Raw genomic sequence first — 26,326 nt, forward strand, 5'->3', positions numbered from 1 at the left:
CTTAGCATGATTATTTATCAAAAGGAATTTACTACTTTACAAACAAATTATTGTAGTGCCAACATTGTCTTTCTTTTTTTGGTCTTGAATTACGTTTTGCAGTTTAGTATCCTATATTTACTTCAAAGTTCATTGCCTTCGAGATATTTGGCATCAAAGTTGAACAATTTTAGGCTAAAAATTGGTTTTCTGGCCATAACTTTTGTGTTAATAAGTTTAAAATGAAAACCCTAGACACGTTTCTCGAGACGTCAAAGACGAACCGAAATATTTAGATTTCGTACATGTAATTGTAAGATTCTTCACTGCCAACTAGATACGAAAAAAGTGTTTTTTTTTTTTAGAAAAAATAGGAGATTCGATTCAAAACTTGTCAAAAATGTCGGCTAGCCCCTTAATATAATTATTTCTTAAAATTTTATCAAAATGTAGAAAGAAATTAATTGTAATGACATACGAATTTTTGGTGCCAAAGAATATTTATTGGCTGATTATTAGGTTGAACTAATAATGTGACTTGTGAAGTCAACAAGGCGGATAAAATGATTGCCAACCTGGAGGGTTCACATAATTATTGCAGATGGCGATTATTGTTTAATATCCTAAGCTAAGGACATACATATCAGGTGTAAAAGTCAGCCTTTAAAAAAAAAATTAATTATTTAAGCCATTTATAGTCAATACCGGGATCCCGGGATCCCGGTATTGATGAAGACAGTTTCGGTATTAATACCGGTATTGAAAGAAGTCCGGTATTTGGAAGCCCTAGCACGGTCCCTATAGGGGGCGTGCGTGAACTATAGGGGGCGGCATAGGAGCCGTCAGATTTTTGGCGTGAGGCGTAAATGTGACGTTTATGCTTCCGATGTAGCCCACAAGATGACAGAACCTATACTATGCATAAGGAAACGTACCTACAAGATCCGGGTCCAGTTCCGGGTCCAGGACCAGGTCCAGGTCTAGGTCTTGGTCCAGGTCCAAGTCCAGGTCCAAGCCCGGGTCCAGGTCCGGGTTCAGGTCCAGATAAGAGCCCGGATCCGGGTCAGGTCTGGCTCCAGGGCCAGCTCCGTCAAAATCGAAATTAGAAATCGCCAAACGTGTACTATGCGTCGTTGAAGAGTTCCGTTCTGATCATCATCAGCAGTCCCACTTCATCAAATGCGACAGTTTTGAATGAAATGCTTGATTTTCTGATGAAAATACAAAAATCTCTATACGCATGCCTTTAAGATTTGAGGAGTTCCCTCGATTCCTCATGGATCCCATCATCAAAACTCGAGCTTGACAAAATGTGGCTTAAAAACTTAACTTGCTTAATAAACATAACGAAGAGGACAAATCGCCAAACGTGAACTATGCGTTGTTGAAGAGTTCCGTTCTGATCATCATCAGCAGTTCCACTTCATCAATTGTCACTTTTTTTAATGTATGTGCTTGATTTGTTGATAAAAACAAATAAATCACACTTGAGGAGTTCCCTCGATTCCTCATGGATCCCATCATCAGAACTGGGTTTTGACAAAAACGGAACCAATCTGTATACATACAATCAAAAAAATAATTTTCAACAGCGGTCCAGTAATGACGGAGATATGGAGTAACGAACATAAAAAAAAATCACAATCGAATCTCCTCCTTTTGAGATTTGGAAGTCGGTTAATAAATGAGGGCGCCACTTTCTACGTAGCTGTCACATTTTTGACGTAAAATGCTTACACATGGCAACAAATTATAGTCTGTCAAGCCATTTCGATCAGTAGAAAAAAGCGGCTAAAAATGTAGACGCGAAGGGTTATCGTCCCATAGAAAATTTGAATATCGCGCCTTTTTCTACTGACAAACTTGTTTGACCGACTATAGTATGGAAGAGTTCCATTTTATTTAATTTCTACTCTTTTATGTCCTGCTAATCCTGCTATAGGCGGCAATGGATCAAAAATCGCGTGGATATATTACAAAGTCTGTGGAGCCCTTAACTGATACTGTATCTGTGGTAAGCCGAAATATTTCCTGTCAAATGTCAAATACATATATTATAAACTGAAATAAATGTCATATACTAAGAAAAAGTGACCAAGGCCTCCAGTGCCCCAGGCTGGAATCGAACCAGCGTCCTCTGCTATCGCGGCAGATGCCTAAGCCACTCGGCAACCGGGTCACAGCGGCATCGGTCAAATTTTCCAAGTATATGCACTTCTTACTGAAGGCTTATGGCGCCCCCTGGCCATCTCTAAGGTAGAACAATATGGTTCGAACCTTCTAACTAGATCACTCATGTCATACTTTTCTGAAATAATTTAATTTGTTCAAATACTTTACCTATATTATGTTTATTTTTATATTGCTAATTATTTCAAAATGGTAAATTTAAAAACAATATTATAAAAGTGCAAGCCTAGCACTTTCATTTGATACCAATCTCGACCATACTTTCTTGCAAAAAGATGACCAGAATAGCAAGACCCCTCACAAATAGCTTTATAGCCTTCTAAGCTCTTCTAGCTCAATAACCCCTTGATCGAGCCTGCTCATAATTTAATTACTAAAATATAATGCCCTCAACTACACGTTTACCGAATTTCATTTAAATTAGAACTTTACTTAAGTTCTTGAGTATCAAACTATCCTCTGATAGTTCAGCTTAAAAACATCGAAATGCCGGGATGTGCCCCTAGCCAGCCGCGTGTCCCAAGTCGAATGTAAGAACTTCATTCGCTTCGCTCGCTCGTTCGATAGAAGCACTAACAAAAGACAATTCAGTTTTCTGCCTTCTGTTTTTTTATGGCTTTTTAAGTTCCGACATCGGTCACATTTCCCGCGCTTCGCGCCTAAGGTTTTTTTGTTAAAACGGTCTCCCACTAATAAGGTGCGTTCACATTTAATCACAATTTGATAGACAAAACCAAACACTATCACCCACGCTATTCCTTCTGCATATCAATGACATGCTGCAAATCAGCGGCATTCATTGTTATGCTGATGATAGTACAGGTGATGCCTTTTACACCGGCCGCACCAATACTTCTCGGGAAAACGTCATCGAGAGCCGGAACAAACTTGTGTCTGAAATTGAGACTTCCCTAAAGGAAGTCTCTGAATGGGGTCGACTTAACTTAGTCCGTTTAACCCTAGCAAGACACAGGTTTGCGCGTTTACCGCAAAAAAGTTAGAGTTTGTCGCGTCACCTCGTTTTGAGAGCACTCCCCTGAGTGCCGCAGCCAGTATCGGAATCCTTGGTGTCGACATTTCGAGTGAAGTCCAGTTCCGCGGTCATTTAGAGGGTAAGGCTAAATTAGCCTCCAAGAAGCTCGGTGTGCTCAACAGATCGAGACGGTATTTCACACCGGCCCAGCGCCTACAGCTTTATAAGGCGCAGGTTCGCCCACACATGGAATACTGCTCTCATCTGTGGGCAGGGGCACCCCAATACCAGCTTCTCCCTCTGGAACGCATCCAACGACGAGCGGCTCGAATTGTCGACTGCCAGCGTCTTTCGGAACGGCTTGACTCCTTGGCGCTGCGTAGAGATGTGGCCTCGCTCTGCATTTTCTATCGCATGTATAACGGGGAGTGCTCCGAGGAATTGTTCGGATTAATCCCTGCCGCTTCTTTTCGTCATCGCCCTACGCGACAACATTACCATCTTCATCACTTGGATGGTTGGCAGTCCTCAACTGTGCGTTTCTCCAGAAACTTCCTGCCTCGCACAGCCAAACTGTGGAATGAACTGTCGCCAGCGGTATTTCCGGACCGATACGACCTTCAAACCTTCAAGAAAAGAGCGTACTCCCATCTTAAAGGCCGGCAACGCGCTTGCAACCCTTCTGGTGTTGCGGGTGTCCATGGGCGGCGGTAATCGCTTACCATCAGGTGATCCGTCTGCTCGTTTGCCTCCTATTTCATAAAAAAAAAAAAAAAAAAAAAAACAAATTAACTATGGACGCGACGCGAAGTCGGAACCTAACAGCTTTTGTGCTATGTAAGAGGGAGATAGCACCTTCAACTAAATTTACGAAAGATAATTTTTAAACCTTCACAACCAGCACACCTCATCGCTGAAAAAAAAAATCGGGCAAGTGCGAGTCGGACTCGCGCACGAAGGGTTCCGTACCATAAAAAAAAACAAAAAAAAAAGCAAAAAAAAAAACGGTCACCCATCCAAGTACTGACCACTCCCGACGTTGCTTAACTTTGGTCAAAAATCACGTTTGTTGTATGGGAGCCCCATTTAAATCTTTATTTTTGTTGAGTATGTATAGATTTATACTGGCAGGTTAGTTATCAATGTTATTATGAATTTACTAGAGTTCTATGTAAAAATGTCACAGCGCTAAAGAAAGGAATATCTGTTATTTGTGTTATAATGTAATGGACGGTTTAATTTAAATATATATTATATTTCCAACGTCAGTGTATCACTCAATATGGTAGCAGGATCGTGTGAATGAAGAATAAGCGGCAAGATATCGACAAGTAAGTGGCAAAATGAGTAATAGCGATAAAATAATTATACCCGTGTTTGACGGAACTGAATACGCGAACTGGAAAATTCGGCTGATGAAATATTTACAATTTAAAAAATGTAAGGAAGTAGCAACTAGAGATAAAACAGAAAAGGACGATGCTAGTAAATGGGAAGAGATGGATATTCAAGCCACAAATTATATTTACAGCGCTATTACCAACCGGCAGTTAGAATATATAAGCGAGGTAGAGTCGGCATATAAAATAATATTAAAATTCGACGAAATGTATTTGAAAGAATCTACCGCTTTACAAATTGTGTGCAGAAATAATCTAGAAAATATAAAGCTGGCTAAATATACGGATATAAATGTTTTCTTCGACGATTTTGAAAGATGTGTCAATGATTTGAAAAATGCCGGCGCCATTATTTCTGAAAGTGAAAAATTAAATTATATGCTAAAAGCGCTACCGGAAAGTTACAGCTACATAGGCGATTTAATAGACGTGTTACCGGAAACTGAAAGAACTGTTGAATATCTGAAAAGTAAAATACGAATGAAAAATTTACAAAAAGTAGATGAAGTGCTACCTAACCGATCGAACGCATTTAAAGTAAATACTGAAAATAAACCGACTTGTTTTACGTGTGGAAAGCCCGGTCACGTGCGCAGAGATTGCTGGCACGGAAGTCGTGGTCGCGGCAGCGGATATTCAGGTCCACATCATGGTCGTGGACGTGGTGACCATAATTTTAGACCAAATAGAGGTAGAGGATCTTACCAGAGCAATACATATTATAACAGAAATAGCTTCCACACATCAATTGTGCATAATTCGACGAAAAGTGAAGAGAATACCGTAAAGTCGGGTCAGATAAATTGGCTTTTAGACAGCGGCTGCACAGACCACATCGTAAATACAGATGAATATTTTGACAAATATATAACTTTAAAGATGCCCGTAAAAGTAAAAGTTGGAGATGGAAGATTTTTGAACGCAACGAAAGTTGGCAGCATTACAACATATTTTCCTGTTTATGAGAATAAAAATAAAGTGGTCATAGGTAATGTATTTTACATAAAAGAGATGAGCGCAAACTTGTTGAGCTATGCGAAGATTACAGACAATCACACAATAATTTCGTCAGGACATTTGTCAAAGATATATAACCGAAATAGAGAACTAATAGCAATTGCGAAGAAAGAGGACAGATTATATAAAATGACAAGCTTTATTACAAAAACAATTGGTGTAAATGTAGCAAGCAGTAATATGACAATGAAAGAAAAACTTCATAGAACACTTGGTCATGTAAATTTCAATCATCTTGACGTTATGTGCAGAAAACAACTATTAGAAGGAATACCTGAGCAATTAGAGTCAGACTATATGAAATGTGCGATCTGCGTTGAAAACAAAATGCATAATTTACCATTTAATAATAATCGGACTAAAGCAGAAGACATACTACAGATTGTGCATACGGATGTTAATGGACCACACAGAACGACAGGACATCAAGGAGAAAAATATTTTCTAACATTTATAGATGATTTTAGCAAGTTAGCAAAAGTATTTTGTATCGGATCAAAGGAAGAAGTATATGACTGTTTTGTGGAATATGTAAATGAGTTAGAAAATTTAACTGGAAAAGTAATAAAGGAATTGAGATGCGACAATGGTAGACAATATATTAATAAAAGAATTTTTAATTTTGCGAGAGAAAAGGGTATTATGATTAAGCCCTGCCCAGCCTATGTGCATGAGTTGAACGGTACAGCAGAAAGATATAATAGATCGATTATGGATATGGCACGATGCCTTTTAGCAGAAGCAAAAGTTGACAGACGACTTTGGCCAGAAGCCGTAAAAACAGCAGCTTATTTAAAGAACCGAATATTGACAAATACTCTAGAAAGAAAGACTCCCTATGAACTATTTTTCCAGAAGAAGCCATCTGCAAAATATTTAAAAATGTACGGCAGTAAAGTTTATGTTAGAACGCCAGAAGAAAGGCGAAGGTCAAAATGGGACCATAAATCAGAAATGGGAATTCTTCTTGGATATACAGATGTTGGTTATAGAGTACTGATTAATGACAGAATTATCATAGCAAGACATGTAGATATAATTGAAAAAGATGTGAAATTAATTGCTTTTGACGGCGAGGAAGAAGTTAAAGAGGAAAATAAAAAAGAAGAAGAAAAGTGGGAAGATACCCTAAATGAAATTGAACCTGAAGATACAATACAAGAGAATGATAATGACGACAACGTTATCGATGAGACGAGAAAGTCTAAGAGACAAATTAAAGCACCAGTCCGTTTCGACGAAGAATACGGCTACTATTGTATAACTGTTAATTATTGTGATGCGATGATTCCAGATACTTTTCAGGAGGCGACCAAATGTAACGAGGCAGAGCAATGGAAAGAGGCAATGGATAGAGAGATGAACAGTCTTGTGAAGAATAATACTTGGACGCTGGTAAATGCTCCAGAGAACAAAAAGGTACTTGATGTTAAATGGGTGTATACGAAGAAAACCAACGATCTCTATAAAGCAAGGTTAGTGGTACGAGGCTTTCAACAGACAGATAATGTCGAAGATACATATTCACCTGTAGCTAGAATGCAAACTTTGAAACTACTTTTATCATTTTGTTGTCAATTTAACCTACATGTACATCAAATGGATGTAGAGACTGCTTTTTTAAACGGTAAAGTGTTATCCGAAGTGTATGTCAAGCAACCGTTAGGCTATAACGATGATACTGGTAAAGTGTATAAATTATTTAAGTCCTTATACGGATTAAAGGAAAGCCCACGTGCGTGGTACGAATGTTTTCATAAATTTGTATTGACCTTAGGGTTTCGGCGAAGTAAATATGACTATTGTCTCTATGTGAAAACTGATAATAACCAAACAGTTTATATATTAGTATATGTAGACGATTTATTAATTGCTTGCAAAGATGAACAAATGGTTACTACGATAAAAAATAAATTGAGTAGTTATTTCAGAATGAAGGACATGGGAAAAGTTAAAAACTATATAGGAATTGATGTTGAGTATGATTACAGTAAAGCGAATATTTTAACTTTGAGCCAAGAAAAATATATAGAGTCATTAGCAAAAAAGTATAAAATTGAAAATTCTAAATTGTATAAAACACCGATGGAGATTAATATGAAACTTGACAGATGTGAGCTGAATGAGGATGTAAAATATAGAAATTTGATAGGAGCGTTGCTGTATATTAGTTCTGGTACTCGACCAGATATAGCTTATTGTGTCAATTATTTGAGCAGGTTTCAAAATAGTTACAACGAGACTCATTTTAAATGTGCATTGCGTGTTTTAAAATATTTATACGCGACAAAGAGCCTTAAGCTCACGTATTGCCAAAACATGAGGGCTAATATTATGGATTGTTATGTAGATGCCGATTGGGCCGGAGATGTTTTAGACAGAAAATCTACCACAGGATTTGTAATAAGGTTATTCGGAAACGCTGTGTATTGGAAGTCAAAGAAACAAAGCAGTGTAACTAAGTCTTCAACATTTGCCGAATATATTGCGTTATCCGAAGCCGTAACTGAGATCATTCTTTTACGAAGTGTGCTTAATGATGTGTTTGTAACGTTCAATGATCCAGTCAATATATATGAAGATAATTCAGGTGCGATGATTATCGCCAAGTACGGTAATTTTACGAAAAACTCAAAACACATTGAAGTGCATTATCACTATGTACATGAGAATTTTAAAAATGGTGTTATAGATATTATAAAAGTGAATTCTGAAGATAATGTAGCAGATATCCTGACTAAATCGTTAGGTCATGTTAAATTCTTTAAATTTAGACAAATGTTAAATGTAACATAATATACACCGTGTTATACATCGTGCTCATGATAAAGTTTAAAAATTGTAATTGTTCAAATAATGTGAATTCAATTTAATTTAATATTGTAGATTAGTGTTGCAAGTGTTTATGTGTTGCCATGTAAAAATCTAAGGAGGCGTGTTGAGTATGTATAGATTTATACTGGCAGGTTAGTTATCAATGTTATTATGAATTTACTAGAGTTCTATGTAAAAATGTCACAGCGCTAAAGAAAGGAATATCTGTTATTTGTGTTATAATGTAATGGACGGTTTAATTTAAATATATATTATATTTCCAACGTCAGTGTATCACTCAATAATTTTATTCTGTTTTTAGTATTTGTTGTTATAGCGGCAACAGAAATACATCATCTGTGAAAATTTCAACTGTCTAGCTTACTCCAACCTACTTTAAGATCTCACATTTTTTTTAAATAACAGCAATTGTTATAGGTATCCAATAAAGCAAAGAAATAGAGTTTAATACTTGTTTATAATGTTATTTTGTTCTTATAAATACATATTTGGATTTTGCATAGAACTTGGCACTCATTTAGATCTCCATTCTTTTTGCGGCGAACCCCACAGCCAAGCATAATTTTTGTATTGAACTTGGCTCTCCTTTTTTACATTTATGTTTTTGATGGGATATCAATACTTTTTGTAAAGAAAACAAGGCAGGTATTGAGATTTAATGTTTTTTCTTGTGTTTCCGCCGCATGTTTTTTCACTTCTGTTCTTTGTATTAATTATGTGGTGCCGCGCGCCGCCAACGACACACCGTTGGCCGGTCGTTTAGCGCGTATTACAAGTTTTTTGTATGGGGACACCACTTATTTTTTGACTTAACTTTATTTTTATATTTCTTTTATATAGCAAATATAATAATACATATATTGGGATAGTTTCAAATATCTGCTTGTAACGGTTCCAACGCTACAATTAAAAAATATTTTTTTGTATGGGGACCCCCCCCTATTTTTTACCTTTTTTTATTTTTAGATTTTTTCCTACGCTTACACACAATTACCGAGCTGGATTCCAAATTTCATCCTTCTAGGTCATCTGGAAGTAGGTTAGGTTTAGGTATATGTCAGTGTATATGTCAGTCACAATAAATAAAAAATTTGTATGGGGACCCCCCCTATTTTTTAACTTTTTTTTATTTTTAGATTTTTTCCTACGCTTACACACAATAACCGAGCTGGATTCCAAATTTCATCCTTCTAGGTCATCTGGAAGTAGGTTAGGTTTAGGTACTTATATGTCAGTCACAATAAAAAATGGTTTTTTTGTATGGGGACCCCCCCTATTTTTTAACTTTTTTTTATTTTTAGATTTTTTCCTACGCTTACACACAATAACCGAGCTGGATTCCAAATTTCATCCTTCTAGGTCATCTGGAAGTAGGTTAGGTTTAGGTACTATAAGTCAGTCAGTCAGTCCCAAAATTTACGACTTTTTGACCTTCATATCTTTATAACCGTTTGAGCTAGCTTCATGAAATTTAGGCTTCTAGATGTCCTTATGGATATAATTAAACACACGTAGTTTTATGTGTTTACGTTAAATATGTTTTGAGTTATAGAAGGGTCAAAAGTGGCACCAAGTGGTTCGTGTAAAGATACACTCGGCGCTGGCTAGCCAGTTCCTTTGCTTGAACTTGGCTTGACACGCTGCCGCGTGTCTAGATAACTACAGTGGTAGAGTAAATTAGACATGACATGCGCCGCGATGGAATGAGATAAAGATGTTTGAATCTTACCTTTATCTCCTGGTCTATGCCTGGGGTTCCCACGTCTATTGCCCTCGGATGACTCGTAATCGCAGGATAGGCCACGCCTGCGGGGTTCCAGCACACCACCTGAAGTTTTAAGTGATTTATGACATCACCGTTATCACTGAGCATCTCGGGATATCTTTTGGGGATTCAACTACTAAATCAAATAGGCATAATTAGATCTATGTTAAGTACAAGTGTCAATAGGCTTCAGTCAGTCGGTCATGTCCCAGAGATCATACTTCTCCCACAGGCACTTCGACACCGCGACCACAGGGGTGCCGACACATCAGCCTCGTCAGGCTCCAGGCATTAACACCGTACAGGTTGCCGTCAGGCCTCGTCAGGCTCTAGCTCATGGACACCGCGACCACAGGGGTCTCCCTCTTCCACTCTCCAATAACACATGGGCCCCACGACCACAGGGGGGCCTCCACATCTGCCTTCTATAACCAAGTCCACCGTACCTCACGTACGGTGGTGATCTCCCTCGTAACTCTAGCCAAGTAATGGACACATCAACGTTCAAGTTACGGGGACAAGCATTTATAGAAGGTCTTTAGTATTAGGCTAAGGGACATCTAGGTAAGACTGAATAGTTACGTTATGAGCGTAAGTTACGTGTTCATGATATAAAGCAAAGCAAATCATAGCAAGTGGAGGATACTCAGCTTTAGGGAAACCAGCCCATGTGGTTTCCTGCTTCGTAGGATGAACCTCGATAACCTCACGAACACATTTCACTGTTCCTCACGTTACGGCGGTAAAGTCTGACTGTTCATTAGCTACGTGTACGGAAGCAGTGGCGACCATAGTATTAGCATTTTATATTCTGTACTAGTTTATATTATATAGTATTATTCCAAGCTTAACAACGTAACGGCTTAATAAAACAATATGGCTAATACAGTGTACCAACGTACGATGATTGTAATATTAGTTCTAATGACAGTGCGTAGGGCTGATATATGTTATCTGTGACTCTTAGCTTTGCTTGCTTTTGCTTAAAACGTAGTGATTATATGCTCTTTGGCTTTTGCCTGTCAACTTGTGAAGTATGGCGGCTAAATGAGAAACTTGCTTTGTAAAACGAATATTAATTATAAACCTGTCAAGAAGAACATCGTCTTTATATTTGAAAGCAGCATAATAATCCCCAGAACAAGGCTCACAGGGTGGGCTTTCAATTCAGAAGCCGGGATATGTTGGAGCAGCTTGCTTTGAAACCGACGCCCGCTAGTTGGAAAAGACGCTATTTCTATAAATTGGGAGCCAGAGGTCTGATAATTCCAATTATTTTCATCTGTTTTCACCGTGTTTTGGCAGTCAGAGAAGTGATTATTCACTAACAAATCTGGGAGTTGGAGAAAGTGATATCCGTTTAAGGAAAACTAACCTATTTGAACAAACTTTACACTACTTACTGACGTCCACATAATAAAAGAATAAGATAACATAGCGTGTTTTGTGTCGTGAATGTACTAACAAGAGCATGTTTCATGTGTTTATCTTTTGTTCGTGTGCGTAATTTCTTTTTTTTTTTGTTATTGAAATGCTTACAGTAACTCCAATAGCTGTAATAGTACCAAGCGATTAATAGTATGTGTTTGGCTTCTCGTGAGCGTATTGATTGTGAATGGAAATCAGTTTTAAGGAAATTCTGGTACATAATTGTTACTTTTGAATTTCACTCTGAATTACTGGTTGTAACTATCATGTTATGTGTATGTGGATTTGTTTTCATATTGTCAGTTTAAACAGTAAAAGTGAAAAATGGGAAGATTCCATGGTTGTAGTAGAAAGTGTGGCAGAAAAAGTAAGGAAAAGTCAAGTGCAAGGCAAGGCAGTACTATATCAAATATCAGTATGCACCATAATATAGACAAGTGAGTAGTAGGTGTCTGGATATGGATTGTTGTAATAGTCATTCATCTCATTCACATAGATGGTAGCGAGGCCTGCCATCAGATATTTTCACACGGCATAGAAAATTATTATCATGATAAAATGGCATTAGGTAATAAGTGAGATAAAAATAAGAATAAGAATAAATTTTATTATCAATAAAAACACACAACAGAATATGTCAGGGGTCTCCAGGTCTCCACACAAGGCTACGCCTGTATCGAGGGGAACCAGTTACAGTTAAAATTATTGAACTAGTTACACAATAAAGTAAACAATTACAAATAACAAACTTAAAGAGAAGCACGAAGCTGCTATGTGATATGCAATAAACGATTTCAATTTCACTTAAATACAAGTAAGAGAAAATATACAATATTATTGCAAGGTATGGAAACTAAACTTAAAGTATTTTAACTACAATATCTTCTGTCTCGGCATAAGTAAGTGAATGTAAAAATTTAAATAAGAGCATTTTAGCTTCTATAATGGTAAATATTTAAGGTTGCAGTGTTTAAGCAAAGCGTTGTAAGTAGTCACTCTGACTCTTTCCCCAAAAAGTTTCCCAAAGGCGGAACGGACTTCTGGAATTGGTAAGTTAAAGATGCGTTTATTAATTAAAGAACTATAGCAAGGCAACAATTTTGAGAATTTGTGTGTGTGTAAAGAGATTTTCATTAAAAATAGCTGACATACAGTTAAGACCTTGGCTTCGGCGTAGAGATCTATGGTTGGAAATCAAAAAAAGGGTTTTTTAAGCATCAATTTTAAAACAGAGCGTTGAGCCCTTTCAATTTCCAGCATAGAGGTCTTTTGCCGCACTTCCCCAAACTGTGAACTGTGATGCAGTAGCTAATCACAGACCGACAGAGCGCGGTGTAAACTAATTTACGCACAGAATCATCGGCAGTGTTACGAAGCTTTTTAAAAATAAATATGGATTTTCTTATTCTAGCAGAGAGTTTGTGAATGTGGTTTTTGAAATTCAGTTTTTCATCTACTAATAGACCAAGATATTTTATTACATCAGTATTCTGTATTGAATCACAGTTACAGGAGTTGGAAATAGGGTAGTCTGTGCATGAATGGAATTTTATAATGGGGTAAAAAGTAAGCACTTAAATGTCAAAACACTTTGGTCACAGAATAGTTAATAGTAGTACCATACAGAAAGGAAACTTCCTACAAAACCGAAGTTTGACAGCGTCTCAGGGTCGAATCATGCCGTCCCTTTCTAATATATGGCACTATCCCTTTCGGCTATTTAGGGTTGTCAAAAATCAAGTGATTATTTTATCTGTGGTCGTGCACGCAAAAGGAAGTCAAGTGGTGCCAACCCTAATAATTGCTCGGAGCAATGCTGAGCCGAGCGGAGCCGAGTTTGACCGAAGTCAGGAGTTTCGCACCCCTGCTTTGGTTCAAAAATCACAAGTTTCGGCAAGTTTATACCACAAATATCACGGGATTCACTATAATAACACTTGTGCATAAAGTTTGTTTGATAATAATTCACTGACGTTGATATTTCTTGATCGAAACATTGTAGTTTTTTTTATATCAAAGTAAAAATGCGAGACGTAATTTTGGATGATGGCGGTAGCAGAGCCACCTAGCGAAAAAAAGATATTCAGTAAAAAGGCTGGTTCAGGTAACATATATAAAAAAAAATAGGTAATAATTTCAAGTAAATTTATATTAGCAGGGTACAATACCAGGCATAAGTTGATTTTGAAAGCCTGAGCTACCAAGCATCCTGAGAGAAAGAGAGAGAGAGAACTGATGTTTGAAATTTACTCATGGACCCGGTCAGTCCATGTCACCTTAATAACTTTATTGTGGGGTTTATGCAATTTGTTAGTTAATCATGTAGGTAGGAAAGTAGTGACCATAGAAGTAGACAATGTCAGAATGATAATTTAAGCTTTATTTATTACTGTAGTATGTTATAGAATGTCGTTAAAATTATTGATGACTTATGTTTGTATGAAATTAGTAAAAATGTTTTCCTGTTTAAGTCCTGTACTGTTTATGTATAGACTGCAGTGTTGTACACGGTTACCCCTGATGGATTATGTACAATAGGGATGTTTCCTGTACTTAAAATAAATTATTTCAAACCGTGCATGAAATAAAGCACCAGATAATTATTAGAAAAACATAGATAACAGCTATTTTTAAACACAATTTGTATTTCATAAATCGGATTGAAATATAAAAAGTAGGTGAGTTTACCGTGACGTCACTATATTTGTTTTCATATAAATTCCATATTAAAAAAATCGTTTTGACAGTTCTAAAAAAAGAAGCTGATTTGACTAGTAGGAATGTAGCCTATTCATTGGGCTCACAAGCTATTGCAGGCACTTTAGTGGCAGTCAGTTAGCGCCTTATGAAAGTAAATTATACTCTACAAATTATTAAAACACTGACTGTTGTGTACTCTATGTGTATGTGTCCTTTAGGATGATTTAGGAATATATAAACTTTGCTAGACCCTTAAAGTAATAAATGGTTGAATTGCCATTTGCAGCACAGTTAGTAAATATGATTTCATACCTAGAGTTGCGCAATGATATAATTTTATGTCCGGTACAAGTTGATGTAGAACTTAATAGAGAGGGTACTAAACTAATAAACAAGGTGTTAAGGCTTAAAAGAATTTTTTTTGTGGGAGATAAGTATACTAGTATACAGACATAGTGATTCAGAGTGAAAGCAGAGGGTAAATATGTTTACTATCACAACAATTGATATATGTTAATAATGTTAAAGATGTTATTAACTAAAAGATAATGATGATATATGTGAAAAGTAAGCTTGAGTCAGTCATTAACTATAGGAACTAAAAGACCGAAATAGTTCTTTTGACCGAGAGCAGAGCACTCTCTGTAGTGAATGAGCAGGCACAAGCCTAGTGAAAAGGTGTGATCATGATCAATTTGAGGTTTATTAATCATAATTTAAAATAAAGTAGTATTCATAGCTGTTGCAAAATTGAAATGCTTAGCAAACTAATATTTGTGATAATAACTTGGAATTTGGAATACAAGAGAGTCAAGAGACTTAAAAACTTAAATTATGCATGTGACTGTTTAAAATATTACCTATTTATCTTTGTGTTGAAATTGTGATGAGATCACTACAAGAGTAAGTAATATGAATATAATGAAATTGTGAAAGATATATTCAATTCAATACAACTGGTTATGAAGTGAAACAGAGAAACTTATATTATTAAGAGATAGTTAAGTACCTGACCAGTGAAGATGTTCCCTAATATTTATTTATTTTATATATATATAGGTACTTATCCATGATCATTTAAAAAAAAAAGTGAGTTAGAGAATTTTGTGACCTTAAAGAGAAGTACTTATTGTATAATAATTTGTAACAACAGGAGTAATTATAAGAGAGAATTTTTAAAGAATAATACATTTTGTGACCTTAAAGAGAAAACGTATTGTATAATAATTTGTAACACAAGAGTAATTATTATAAGAGCGAATTTTTAAGGAATAATACATTTTGTGACCTTAATGAGAAAACGTATTGTATAATAATTTGTAACACAAGAGTAATTATAAGAGCGAATTTATAAAGAATAATACATTTTGTGACGTTAAAGAGAAAAAGGTATTGTATAATAATTTGTAACACAGGAGTTATAAGAGCGAATTTATAAAGAATAATATAGCAATTTGGTAATATGTCAAACAATAAAGAGTGATTCAGTATAAAAGACATGCAATTATTAAATTTGAGTGAGCTATATATGGTACATACATTAACAGTGAGGCATTGCAGGTGGAGAGCTGCAATGATGTAGTAAATGAATAATAGTGAATCAATGATATGTAAATCCATTTATTTTTGTATTCAATGAGTAACAGTGAGGCAATGGCATGTATTATGTACCTATTGATATAGTAAATGAGTAACAGTGAAACCAATAACATATTAGTCCATGTATTGATGTAACGAGTGACAGTGAGTTAATGATATATGTGAATCCATGTATTTTTGTATAAAATGAGTAACAGTGAGTAACTGACATGAGTCCATGTATTGATATAGTAAATGAGTAACTGAGTCAATGACATGTAAGTCCATGTATTGATCTATTAAGTGAGTATCAGTGAGACAATGACATGTTAGTCCATGTATTGATGTAACAAATAACAGTGAGTCAATGATAAATGTGAATCCATGTATTTTGTATTAAATGAGTAACAGTGAGTCTATGTAATGATGCATGGGCGGGTTGCACCGTGCCCATTTGATGTGCTGATCATGGCTAAAGATGGCGCTAACGAACGCTAACTGCATATTTGGGTTGCACCGTGGTTGCACCACGCCTAACGTCTGTTAAAAAGTTACGCTGCCCTTAACCGGTCGTAGACCACTGGTTAACGATTTTACCGCCTGATAAAAATGGCGGCACTTTATTGAATTTGTCCGTATTTCATGAATTTATATTTGATTTTTCAATAATTTTAGGAAATATGTTATTTTAATTATTAAAAAATGTTAATAACAATAAAATGTGGAGTTTGTAAACGCAAAAACGTGTGACAGTTGACATGAATGGCTCTAAAAGTCATTATAATTGGGAGACGATCCGTCTTTCATAAATACATTAATTTATTTATAGTTTAAAAGAAATGTGCGTGTTTTAAGTTTAAATTGCGTGCAAAATGACTCAAAGTTGGAGTTAAGACCAGATTGACGTTATCACAGGTTAACAAATACGTCCCATCAGATGAAACTCGACGGCATATAATGTCGGCACTACTACTTGTCGCCAGGATGGTCATTATCATTAAAACCAATTAAAGGCTTCTGATTATTGGAATCAAGATAAAAATGATAAATACTTTGGACAAATCCACCACGGACGAACTATGATATTCGAAAACAGCGAGATGGCACCTATAGCCATCTACAAGTCTGCCTCTGAAAATCGTAACCCGCTATAGAAGTGAACTATGTTTAGAACTATAAACGTACATAAAACAAATTGCGAAATATAAAATCAAGTATTTTGTGAAGTATGGCAAGTGAAGTTTTGTGAAGTGTGGAATGTATTGGGACAATTCCAGACTAGTTGGCATAACTATAATAAAGTGACAAAAATGTGTAATGCAAAAGTGATTATAATACTTCAACTCCTACTTACTTGGGTTTTATTTGCTTTTACAACATAATCTTATTCATAACCCTAACAACAACTTTCCAAGTAGGCATTAAACTAAAATAATATTATTTTTGGAGCTATCTACATTTGAATTGCAATTACAACTACAAGTGCAATTTGTGTTGCTTCTAATAGGATCCCACACCCATTATCAACATAGTATGTCAAAGCATCCTTTAGCACAGCGGTCGGCAACCTTTTAGCAGCCAAGGGCCACATAGTAGTTAACTAACTAACTAAGTTTAACTTTTATATTGTATTTGTTAACAAAGTAGTCGCGGGCCGCACTTTGTTAATATTTATGTCTTTATCAGACATTGACGTTTGTCAATATTACATACAAAATAGCCATGGAGGCTCATGGGCCGCAAGTTGCCGACCGCTGCTTTAGCATAAAATAAAAATAAATGCCCGAGGGATGCCGCTTTCCTAAGTAATAAAAAAAGCTACAATATATATTACCGTGCCAAGGCGATACTGGCTGTCAAGCTTAGTAGAGTAATTATTCTGGAAATATGGAACATACATGAGAACAACTGAGTTGTTTTAAAGGAACTTATAATATGCTTGTCAGATGCAGAAAGGAACAATACCCCTATCTGCATCTGACAAGCATATCTATTGACAAAATTCAAGGTATTCTGTAAGTAGGGCTCTTCCACTATAGTCAAAAACCATTTGCAGTAACTTTAAAAATACAAAGCAACATTTATAAAACTTTAATACAACTACCAATACCTGGGTCAAATAAAATATAATATGGCTTGTTTTCTTGTCACCTGAATTTTATTTGTGTTCAACCAGTCATACATTGAAATATATTTAACCCTAGCCATGTATTGGAAATAATGTTCCAGTACAGTACCTACTGATTAACCTACCTCAAGTCCCTATATACATAACATTTAAACCTAACATAGGTACCTAAATAGCCCTGAATTTGTCACAAGAAAAGGCCCTCAGTCTGAATTATTTTATTTTATTTGTTTTCCCTCCATACTGGCTTTTTAATTATTTATCTACACCCGAAGAAAATAAAATAGTTAATAACCAAGTTACCTGTATGACTGAAAATATAATAACTGATAGGTAGGTACCTCCTTAAATATAATTGTAAAATAAATAAGTTCTTTATCTACTCTCCGGGTAACCCTTTACCTCCATTGGTCACTAAACTGCTTAAGTACCTAAAAAGGATAGTAGTATGAAATGGAAAATAAAGTAGATAAGGTAACTAGCAATATATTATAGTCAAAATTGAAATTCAGATAATATTTCTAATTGTACTTTATTTTTTGTAACAAGTTTCTTCCGGTTAATTTAATTGTATAATTTGTTGATTTCTTGAATTCATTCACTTGTGTGTAACTTTTATCTTGTATTCCATATCATATGGTGTCAATCTAACCTGAAAAGAAAGCAACATGATATTATTATAAGTCATCATATTCCTCGCGTTTGTCCCGGCATTTTCCACGGCTCATGGGAGCCTGGGGTCCGCTTGGCAACTAATGCTTAGACCAAGCAGTTTTAAATTAAAGTACAAAAGTAACTCAAATGCCTGCTACTAACAGTTATGCATTATTTTGTCAACAATATAATTGGAATTTTTTCCCTAACTATCGTCTTTGCTTCATAGTTGTAGATAGCGTAGTTAGCGCAAGTAATCACTTGTGCATGCTTGTGCTTAGGGCTCTGAAAGGACTGAAAGTAGGAAGCAGCTATAAGCATTAAACTAATAAGATAACTTACCGGGCAATGTCGCTCCTTGTTTGATTCCGACTTTAGCTAGACCATTCAACAATCGTAGTCAGACATTTCACTTTAGAGTGTTTTTAATATATAACCATAAATATATTCAGGAATGGCTTATATTGTTGAATATTTAGATTTTAAATCTGCAAAGAAAGTGTAGTTCGCGCCTACAAAACTTTTCTCTTTGAGAATTTTGACAACTCAGTTTGGCATTTATGACTGGGTTGCTATATAAAATAAAAATTCTACCATAAAATTTTTGGTAGGAATGCGTTCATAATACGGCAATACGATTACCGATTAGTAATTTTAACGTCCTGTTATTTTATAGTTGGTGCAACGCATTTTATTTAGCAATCGTTAAGACCCCCACGTCAGCGTTAAAATTTAGCGAACCGTGCTTACGTTAGCAGGTGGTTTGGTGCAACCCGCCCTAAGTATCAGTAAGTCAATGACTAGTGAACCCATGTATTGATGTATTATATGAGTAACAGTGAGTCCTTGTAATGATGTATTGATTTAAAGTGAGTCAATGACATGTGAGTCCATTTATTAAGTATCAGTGAGTCAATGACAAGTGAACCCATGTATTGATGTATTCAGTGAGTAACAGTGAGTCCATGTAATGATGCATTAAGTGATTTAAAGTGAGTCAATGACATGTGAATCCATGTATTAAGTATCAGTGAGTCATTAACATGTGAACCCATGTATCGATGTATTAAATGAGTAACAGTGAGTCAATGGCATGTGCATCTGAATCCATGTATTGATGTCGTTTATAAGTAACAGTGAGTCAATAACATGTGAATGTATGTATTGATGTAACAGTGAGTCAATGACATGTAAAAGCATGCATTGATGTAGTTTGTAAGAAACAGTGAGTCAATAACATGTGAAGGCATGTATTGATGTAGTTTATAAGAGTGAGTCGTTGCAGGCATTTGAGGAATGCCTGTAATAGTTCATAAGTTGAGTAATATTGATTCTATTGTTCTGTTGTGCATTAAGTATGTATAATGTGGATTACTTATGTTTAACTCTTTAAAACGCAGAGACGCGTTGTACTCCAGGATTGGCCGAATATTAGCATTTTATATTCTGTACTAGTTTATATTATATAGTATTATTCCAAGCTTAACAACGTAACGGCTTAATAAAACAATATGGCTAATACAGTGTACCAACGTACGATGATTGTAATATTAGTTCTAATGACAGTGCGTAGGGCTGATATATGTTATCTGTGACTCTTAGCTTTTGCCTGTCAACTTGTGAAGTATGGCGGCTAAATGAGAAACTTGCTTTGTAAAACGAATATTAATTATAAACCTGTCAAGAAGAACATCGTCTTTATATTTGAAAGCAGCATAATAATCCCCAGAACAAGGCTCACAGGGTGGGCTTTCAATAGAGACTTCCATAGACTAGACCTGGTATACTCACCATAGATGCACTACTTCTATGTAATTGAACTTTTTTTTTTAATAGCGTGAAATGATAGAAAACTACCCCACTTATCCGCCATTTTAATTTGGCAAACGATGGACGAATTAAGCATTTTTAATATACCTAATGCACTACCTAATGTATTAATGTACCTATATGACCCATTCATTTTACAATAAGGGTGCAAAGTTGTTGTTTAAACCCCTCGTGATAGTCGGTAGGTGATCTTGATCACCGAGCATGCACGAAAAAGTGTCACGTTGTGGACATATCTCCATGGTAACGTTGTGGACGGATCTCCATGGTAACGTTACGGCCACGTTTTCTTATGACTTATAAATCACGCAAAATTATCGTCCGTAAACCGACTTTACAGACAACCATATTTTTTTAGAATTTTATGCCCCGGTGGCTATTACTAACCCTCTAATCTAGGGGTCTCCAAACCCCGGTCCGAGGGCCAAATCCGGCCCGCGACGCGTTCCAATCCGGCCCGCCGACACCCAAAGCGAGCGCCCACTAAAGGGGTTGAGAGTGGAACTATTCCTAACAGCAGCAACCAGACACCCTTCCCCGGCGCAAAAACCGACGGTGGCCCGCGCGAAATTTTCTGAGGCGCAATATGGCCCTCAGGTAAAAAAGTTTGGAAACCCCTGCAAGCCAAATCTCATAAGCCCCCTCCAGACTATGCGCGTGAATCGCGAGCGAAGCCGCGAATGCGAGTGTGGAGTCGATTTCGCGGTCTGCGAAAATCGACTCCACACTCGCGTTCGCGGCTTCGCGCCGTGATTCGCGCACGAGTGTGGAGGAGGCTATAGAACAAAACTAGAGACAGGTAAAACCTATGCTGGCGCCATCTATACAAGCCTTTGTCAGTTGCCAACCTCTGTCTGTTCAGTGTTCATTCAACCTTCGTGCTCTTTAGTTGACTTTGTCCCCCAGCAGATGGCACTCGTGTGATATGATTCTCTCTGTATATGTTTTGAAATACCCGTGCCAATACCCAAATACCAAAGAGTGTATACATATATTATAGAGTCAGACCAAGAATAGTCTGCAGCGGATTTGATAGCCCACGCAGTGAAAGTGTTATATTAAACGTCAAACTTCTATGAAATGATGACGTATAAATGACACTTGCACTGCGTGGACTATCAAATCCGCTGCAGACTTTTTTTGGTCCGACTCTAGTAAGTATATTAGCAAATATTAGGTACCAAATACCAATGTGTAAACCTAAATGTAATGCGTGCAACCAGTGTTGTCACATACAATTTTGTCTAAGTGGTAGAACACGATGCAAAACTTGGTAGAAATAGGTAGAATTTAAAATGAAAAATAGGTAGATCTACCTACTTAGCTTTAGTCAGAAAAAATGGGCGCGAAATTCAAAATTTGTATGAAATATCGATCCTTCTTGCTAATATTTTTAAATTTGCCCCATTTTTCTACTGAAACGCTAGCTTGTCAGGGTACAATTATTAAAAATGTATTAAAAATATTTATGAACAAGCAAATCAAGCAAATATGTCAGTAAAAAAGGCACGAAATTCAAATTTTATATGAGACGATATCCCTTCACGCCTACATTTTCCAAATTTGCCGCGTAAGTAACGTTTTGTTACACGCATGGAGGAAAATTGCTTATACCGTAATATTTTGATAAAAATAGGTAGATTTGACGTCGAAGGTGGTAGATAGGTAGGACGCAGGTAAAATAGGTAGATCTACCTAAAAATTGGTAGATGTGACAACACTGCGTGCAACGAAACTTGAAACGTCATGGAAACGTCAACGTCATATGACATGGCTCATACATATCATAAAAACACTGAAGTCACTGAACGTGAACAAAAAAATTACAATTATTTTGATTGATTGGTTTAATTCTAATTCCAAAAACCAATAGTAGCTGTTTGTTTGTTTAAAGCTGTATGTTGTTGTACATTCTCATTTACGATATTGCTGTGCGTGACAGTTTACAGACTTTCCAGTCGACAATCATCTGTGAGAGATGGAAGGAGGCGGCAGGACGTCCTTGGAGGCGCCGCGACTCAAGGAGGAGCCCGAATATATGGTAGACGGTGAGTTGCAACATTTACAAACTTTTACATTTAATTTTAGAGAATTAGAGATACAGAGTTTACAGCAACCCTATAAGTAGTTCTCGAAAGTCTGTCTATGATTTCTACAGTACCTTACCTACATGACAAGCACCAGAATCCCTATCTACAATAATCTACATTGAACCAATTTAGCTACAAAATTGCATGGACATATTGACATATGAATTGGACGTATGTGAAGTGGTAATGCCATGTTGCAACTAGGTGTATCTTGTCACAACAACAACTTGTGCAGCTTTTACATCCATTGTTATTGTGACTAGCACAACAAAACATAATTATAAAATGCTAAGACAGGTAGAATATTGTTTTGCAGAAAATGACAGTGAGAAACTTACAATGTTTTTACTTAGATTTAAATTAGGATGCCGGGTTTTGTATGTCATGTTTTCAAAGCATCACTACGAGGGCGTATTTAGAAATTTGGCGCCCTGGGCCAATAAGTTTTGCCACCCCATAAGTCAAGGAAGAAAAACATAAAACCACCGGGCCATAGCCCCAATGGCCCTAGGGTAAATACACCCCTGATCACTACTGTTTCTAGTGGCATACTTCATTTTCATACAATTCTGAATAGATTTATGCAATTTTATAAAAAAAAATCAACACCATTTAATAAAATTAAAATATTTAAATTATTTATTCATGTGTTAGGATTATGTAAATGAAATTTATTTGATTGAAGTTAATACAGTATACACCATAGGCTCATCGCAAGTAACAAGACAGATTTGAAAGGTGTATTTAGAGACTAAATTGTCATACAAAGTTTTTGGAAATCTGTTTTATTTTACAGATAAAGTAATGACATTTTGTGTAAAATTTTGTCTCTGTAATAACTCAGAGAAGGACGCCTTTTTGGCTGGGATGCTACCACTATGTGACTTGGTCTATACTTTAGACATACCTACTGACAGACATTAAAGTTTTAAAGGAAACTCGTAAAATATATACCTATCTCTAAAAAAAAACTTTATTTATTTGTTGTAATTATACATCGGTAACTCGTGGCATTTAGGTAGCACTTAAAAGATTAGTTTAATTAATTTCCGTTTTTTAGTGGTTTTTTTTTCTCGACTCGTATAGGAAGAACATTGTCACATCACTAGTCTGTGCCTGCTACCTAAATGCCACGAGTTACCGATGTGTGCTCATCACTAATCTTTTAAGTGCTACCTACATGCCATGAGTTACCGATCTGTAGTTGTAATGGTCTTTTTTTCAGTAAAAAATAAATAGATAATGCAGAATGTTGTGTGCAGAAAACACACCCACAAACATTATTTTTGCTATATTTGCTCCTTATGACCTCAGGAATGCGTGGTTAAAATGTATCAGATAACTTCAGGTCATGGTGTATTTAAATATTGATTGATCCATAGATATTATTTGTTGCAGTGAGTATAAAGGTAGAAGCAGAAGAGGATGAGGAGCCGCAGCCATTGAAACCAGAGCCTGTGTGTGAACTGCCGGAGATGCAGGGTGCGGGGCAGGAGACGTTGTGCAAGGACGGAGACCTGTATGCGGACCATGAGGTCAAACACGACCTGGTGCTGGGGCCCGAGGTGTTGCAACGGTTGTCTGCTGGTAATACTTTATTTTATCTTATCTGAATACCTTTAAACGAGCAATTCTTGTATATATGTATCTATATATATTTATATATTTCGGGGATCTCGGAAACGGCTCTAAGGATTTCGATGAAATTTAGTACATGAGTGTTTTCGGGGGCAAAAATTCAATCTAGCTAGGTCTTATCCCTGGGACAACATGCAAATCTTTGAGTTTTTATTTATTTTCCGAGCAAAGCTCGGTCTCCCAGATATTATAACATAACAGTAACTTATACTGACAGTCCATGCATAGACCAAAACGTTAATTAACTTAATTATTTATATTAATTTAATTATATTTATTTTTTTGACAAACAGTTGTATTTGATTGCAGTTGTAACTTGTAATATAAAATAATGAAAATAAGCAAAAATGCAAGCATGTTACAAGCTTTTAAGCAGATCCATTTGTTTACAAACAAAGCATTATGATGATTATGATTGTTTCTTGCTGGTGGTAGAATAAGCTAACTTGGAGATTTTTCTAAAATAATAAATAAAATCGGTAGATGTTTATTTTATTGATGTTGTATGCTTGACTTATTTTTGATTTCAGTATTTGTTCGATCCAGTTTGTCACCCAGTATAACAATATTTTCTTTTCAGACAAACGGCCCGCAACAGCACCCTCCTTGGCCGGGCCCTCGAGCGCCGCCGACGACACCGAGCCGCAGCCGCGGCGGGAACCCGACACCGACCTGCAACACTCCGACCCAATAGAGACGTACATGTGCGACACCTGTGCACAATTATTTAGGAAAAAACATTCTTTAATTCGCCATATCAAAGCACATCTGCGAGCAAATCCAAAGATGTTACGAATACACTCCGCCAAAAAGGTATTCTTTTGTGAAATATGTCACAAACAGTTCTTTCAATCGGGCCACTTCAACCGCCACATACGAACACACACGGCCACCAAACCGCACGCTTGTAACATCTGTAAAAAAGAGTTTATGAGAATGGACTGTTTAGAATTACACAAACGCATCCACACTGGACATAAACCATACTCGTGCAAGTTCTGTGAGAAGAAGTTCACGCAGTCACATAACTTAACGAGACATATCAGAATACACACTGGCGAGAAGCCGTACGTCTGCGATATATGCTCGAAGAGGTGTTCGCAATCAGGCGACTTGAAGATTCATAAACAGATTCACGAGATTGATGAGAAGTATTCGTGCGATTTGTGTAACAAAAGGTTTAAGTGGAAATCAACTTTGAACAAACATAGACGGGACCACGTCAGGAAGAACGCTCGGGACAAATCGAAAAATACTTAACTTGTTTCTTACTGGGCGCGTGATACCTACATGCCGACAGTGGCTGCTGCTGGTGACCCCTCTCATGTCGCGGACGTTCGAGGTCGCCGATGTTAGAATGCCATTCCATTATTCTTGGTTTGTATTTGTATGACATACTAGTGAGCTTCTTTGAATTATTGTAAGTTGGCTCGAACTTGACGTCATTAATAGTCAAACAAACGTCTGAATGAATTGTATATAAATTCGTCATGATTGATGCTTATTATATTATATTAAGGTAAATATTGAAAAAAAAATCCCAGATAAAACGTAATTTACGATTTTTGAATTAATGGTTAAATTATTTTATTAAGTCATGCAAATGTTTTGGCTGTTTTATTATTTTTCTTATTTATATATCCATATTAAAATATAATCAAATAAAAATTCGGTAATCTAAGATTTCAGTAGGTATCAAGAGGGGTTACTGACTTTAAGTGTCCTTATTTTTTAATGAAATATTTAGTAACCAAATATATTGTTTTCAACTGACATTGTTGTACCTAATCGTGAACATTTGATATTAAATTATATTGTAATATTCCAATTGTTTTCTTTTCCTATTGCTACGATCGAAACTTTGCTAATTGCAAGGTCCAAAGCCACGCCCAACTACTCATAATCCACGGACGACTGACTTGATCAGGCTCTCTAATTGTATGCACAAAGATCCGTTGACAATTTTTAACTACATGAGATTGGAGAAGTACAGATCTAGTGCATCATTGTTTTCCATCGTATTTTTACCGAAAGGTACGAACGTTTCTTGCTATTTCAGTCAGGCTCGGTACCAAAAGTACTGAGGTTGACTAAAGTAGCATGGCAAATATGAACGTTTCC

The 26,326-nt window shown here is 36.3% G+C and overlaps 1 protein-coding gene across 1 annotated transcript; it reads left to right on the forward strand.

The window, feature by feature from the left end:
• The first annotated feature begins 24,552 nt into the window (after positions 1-24,552).
• Positions 24,553-25,465, forward strand: LOC134805543 (zinc finger protein 583-like). The gene is made up of 2 exons (XM_063778824.1): positions 24,553-24,562; positions 24,786-25,465. Exons 1-2 carry the CDS (start codon positions 24,553-24,555, stop codon positions 25,463-25,465), a joined length of 690 nt encoding a protein of 229 aa, XP_063634894.1.
• Positions 25,466-26,326: the final 861 nt, after the last annotated feature.

This window comes from Cydia splendana, unplaced genomic scaffold (genome assembly GCF_910591565.1).
Source record: "Cydia splendana unplaced genomic scaffold, ilCydSple1.2 scaffold_155_ctg1, whole genome shotgun sequence".
Taxonomy (NCBI): domain Eukaryota; kingdom Metazoa; phylum Arthropoda; class Insecta; order Lepidoptera; family Tortricidae; genus Cydia; species Cydia splendana.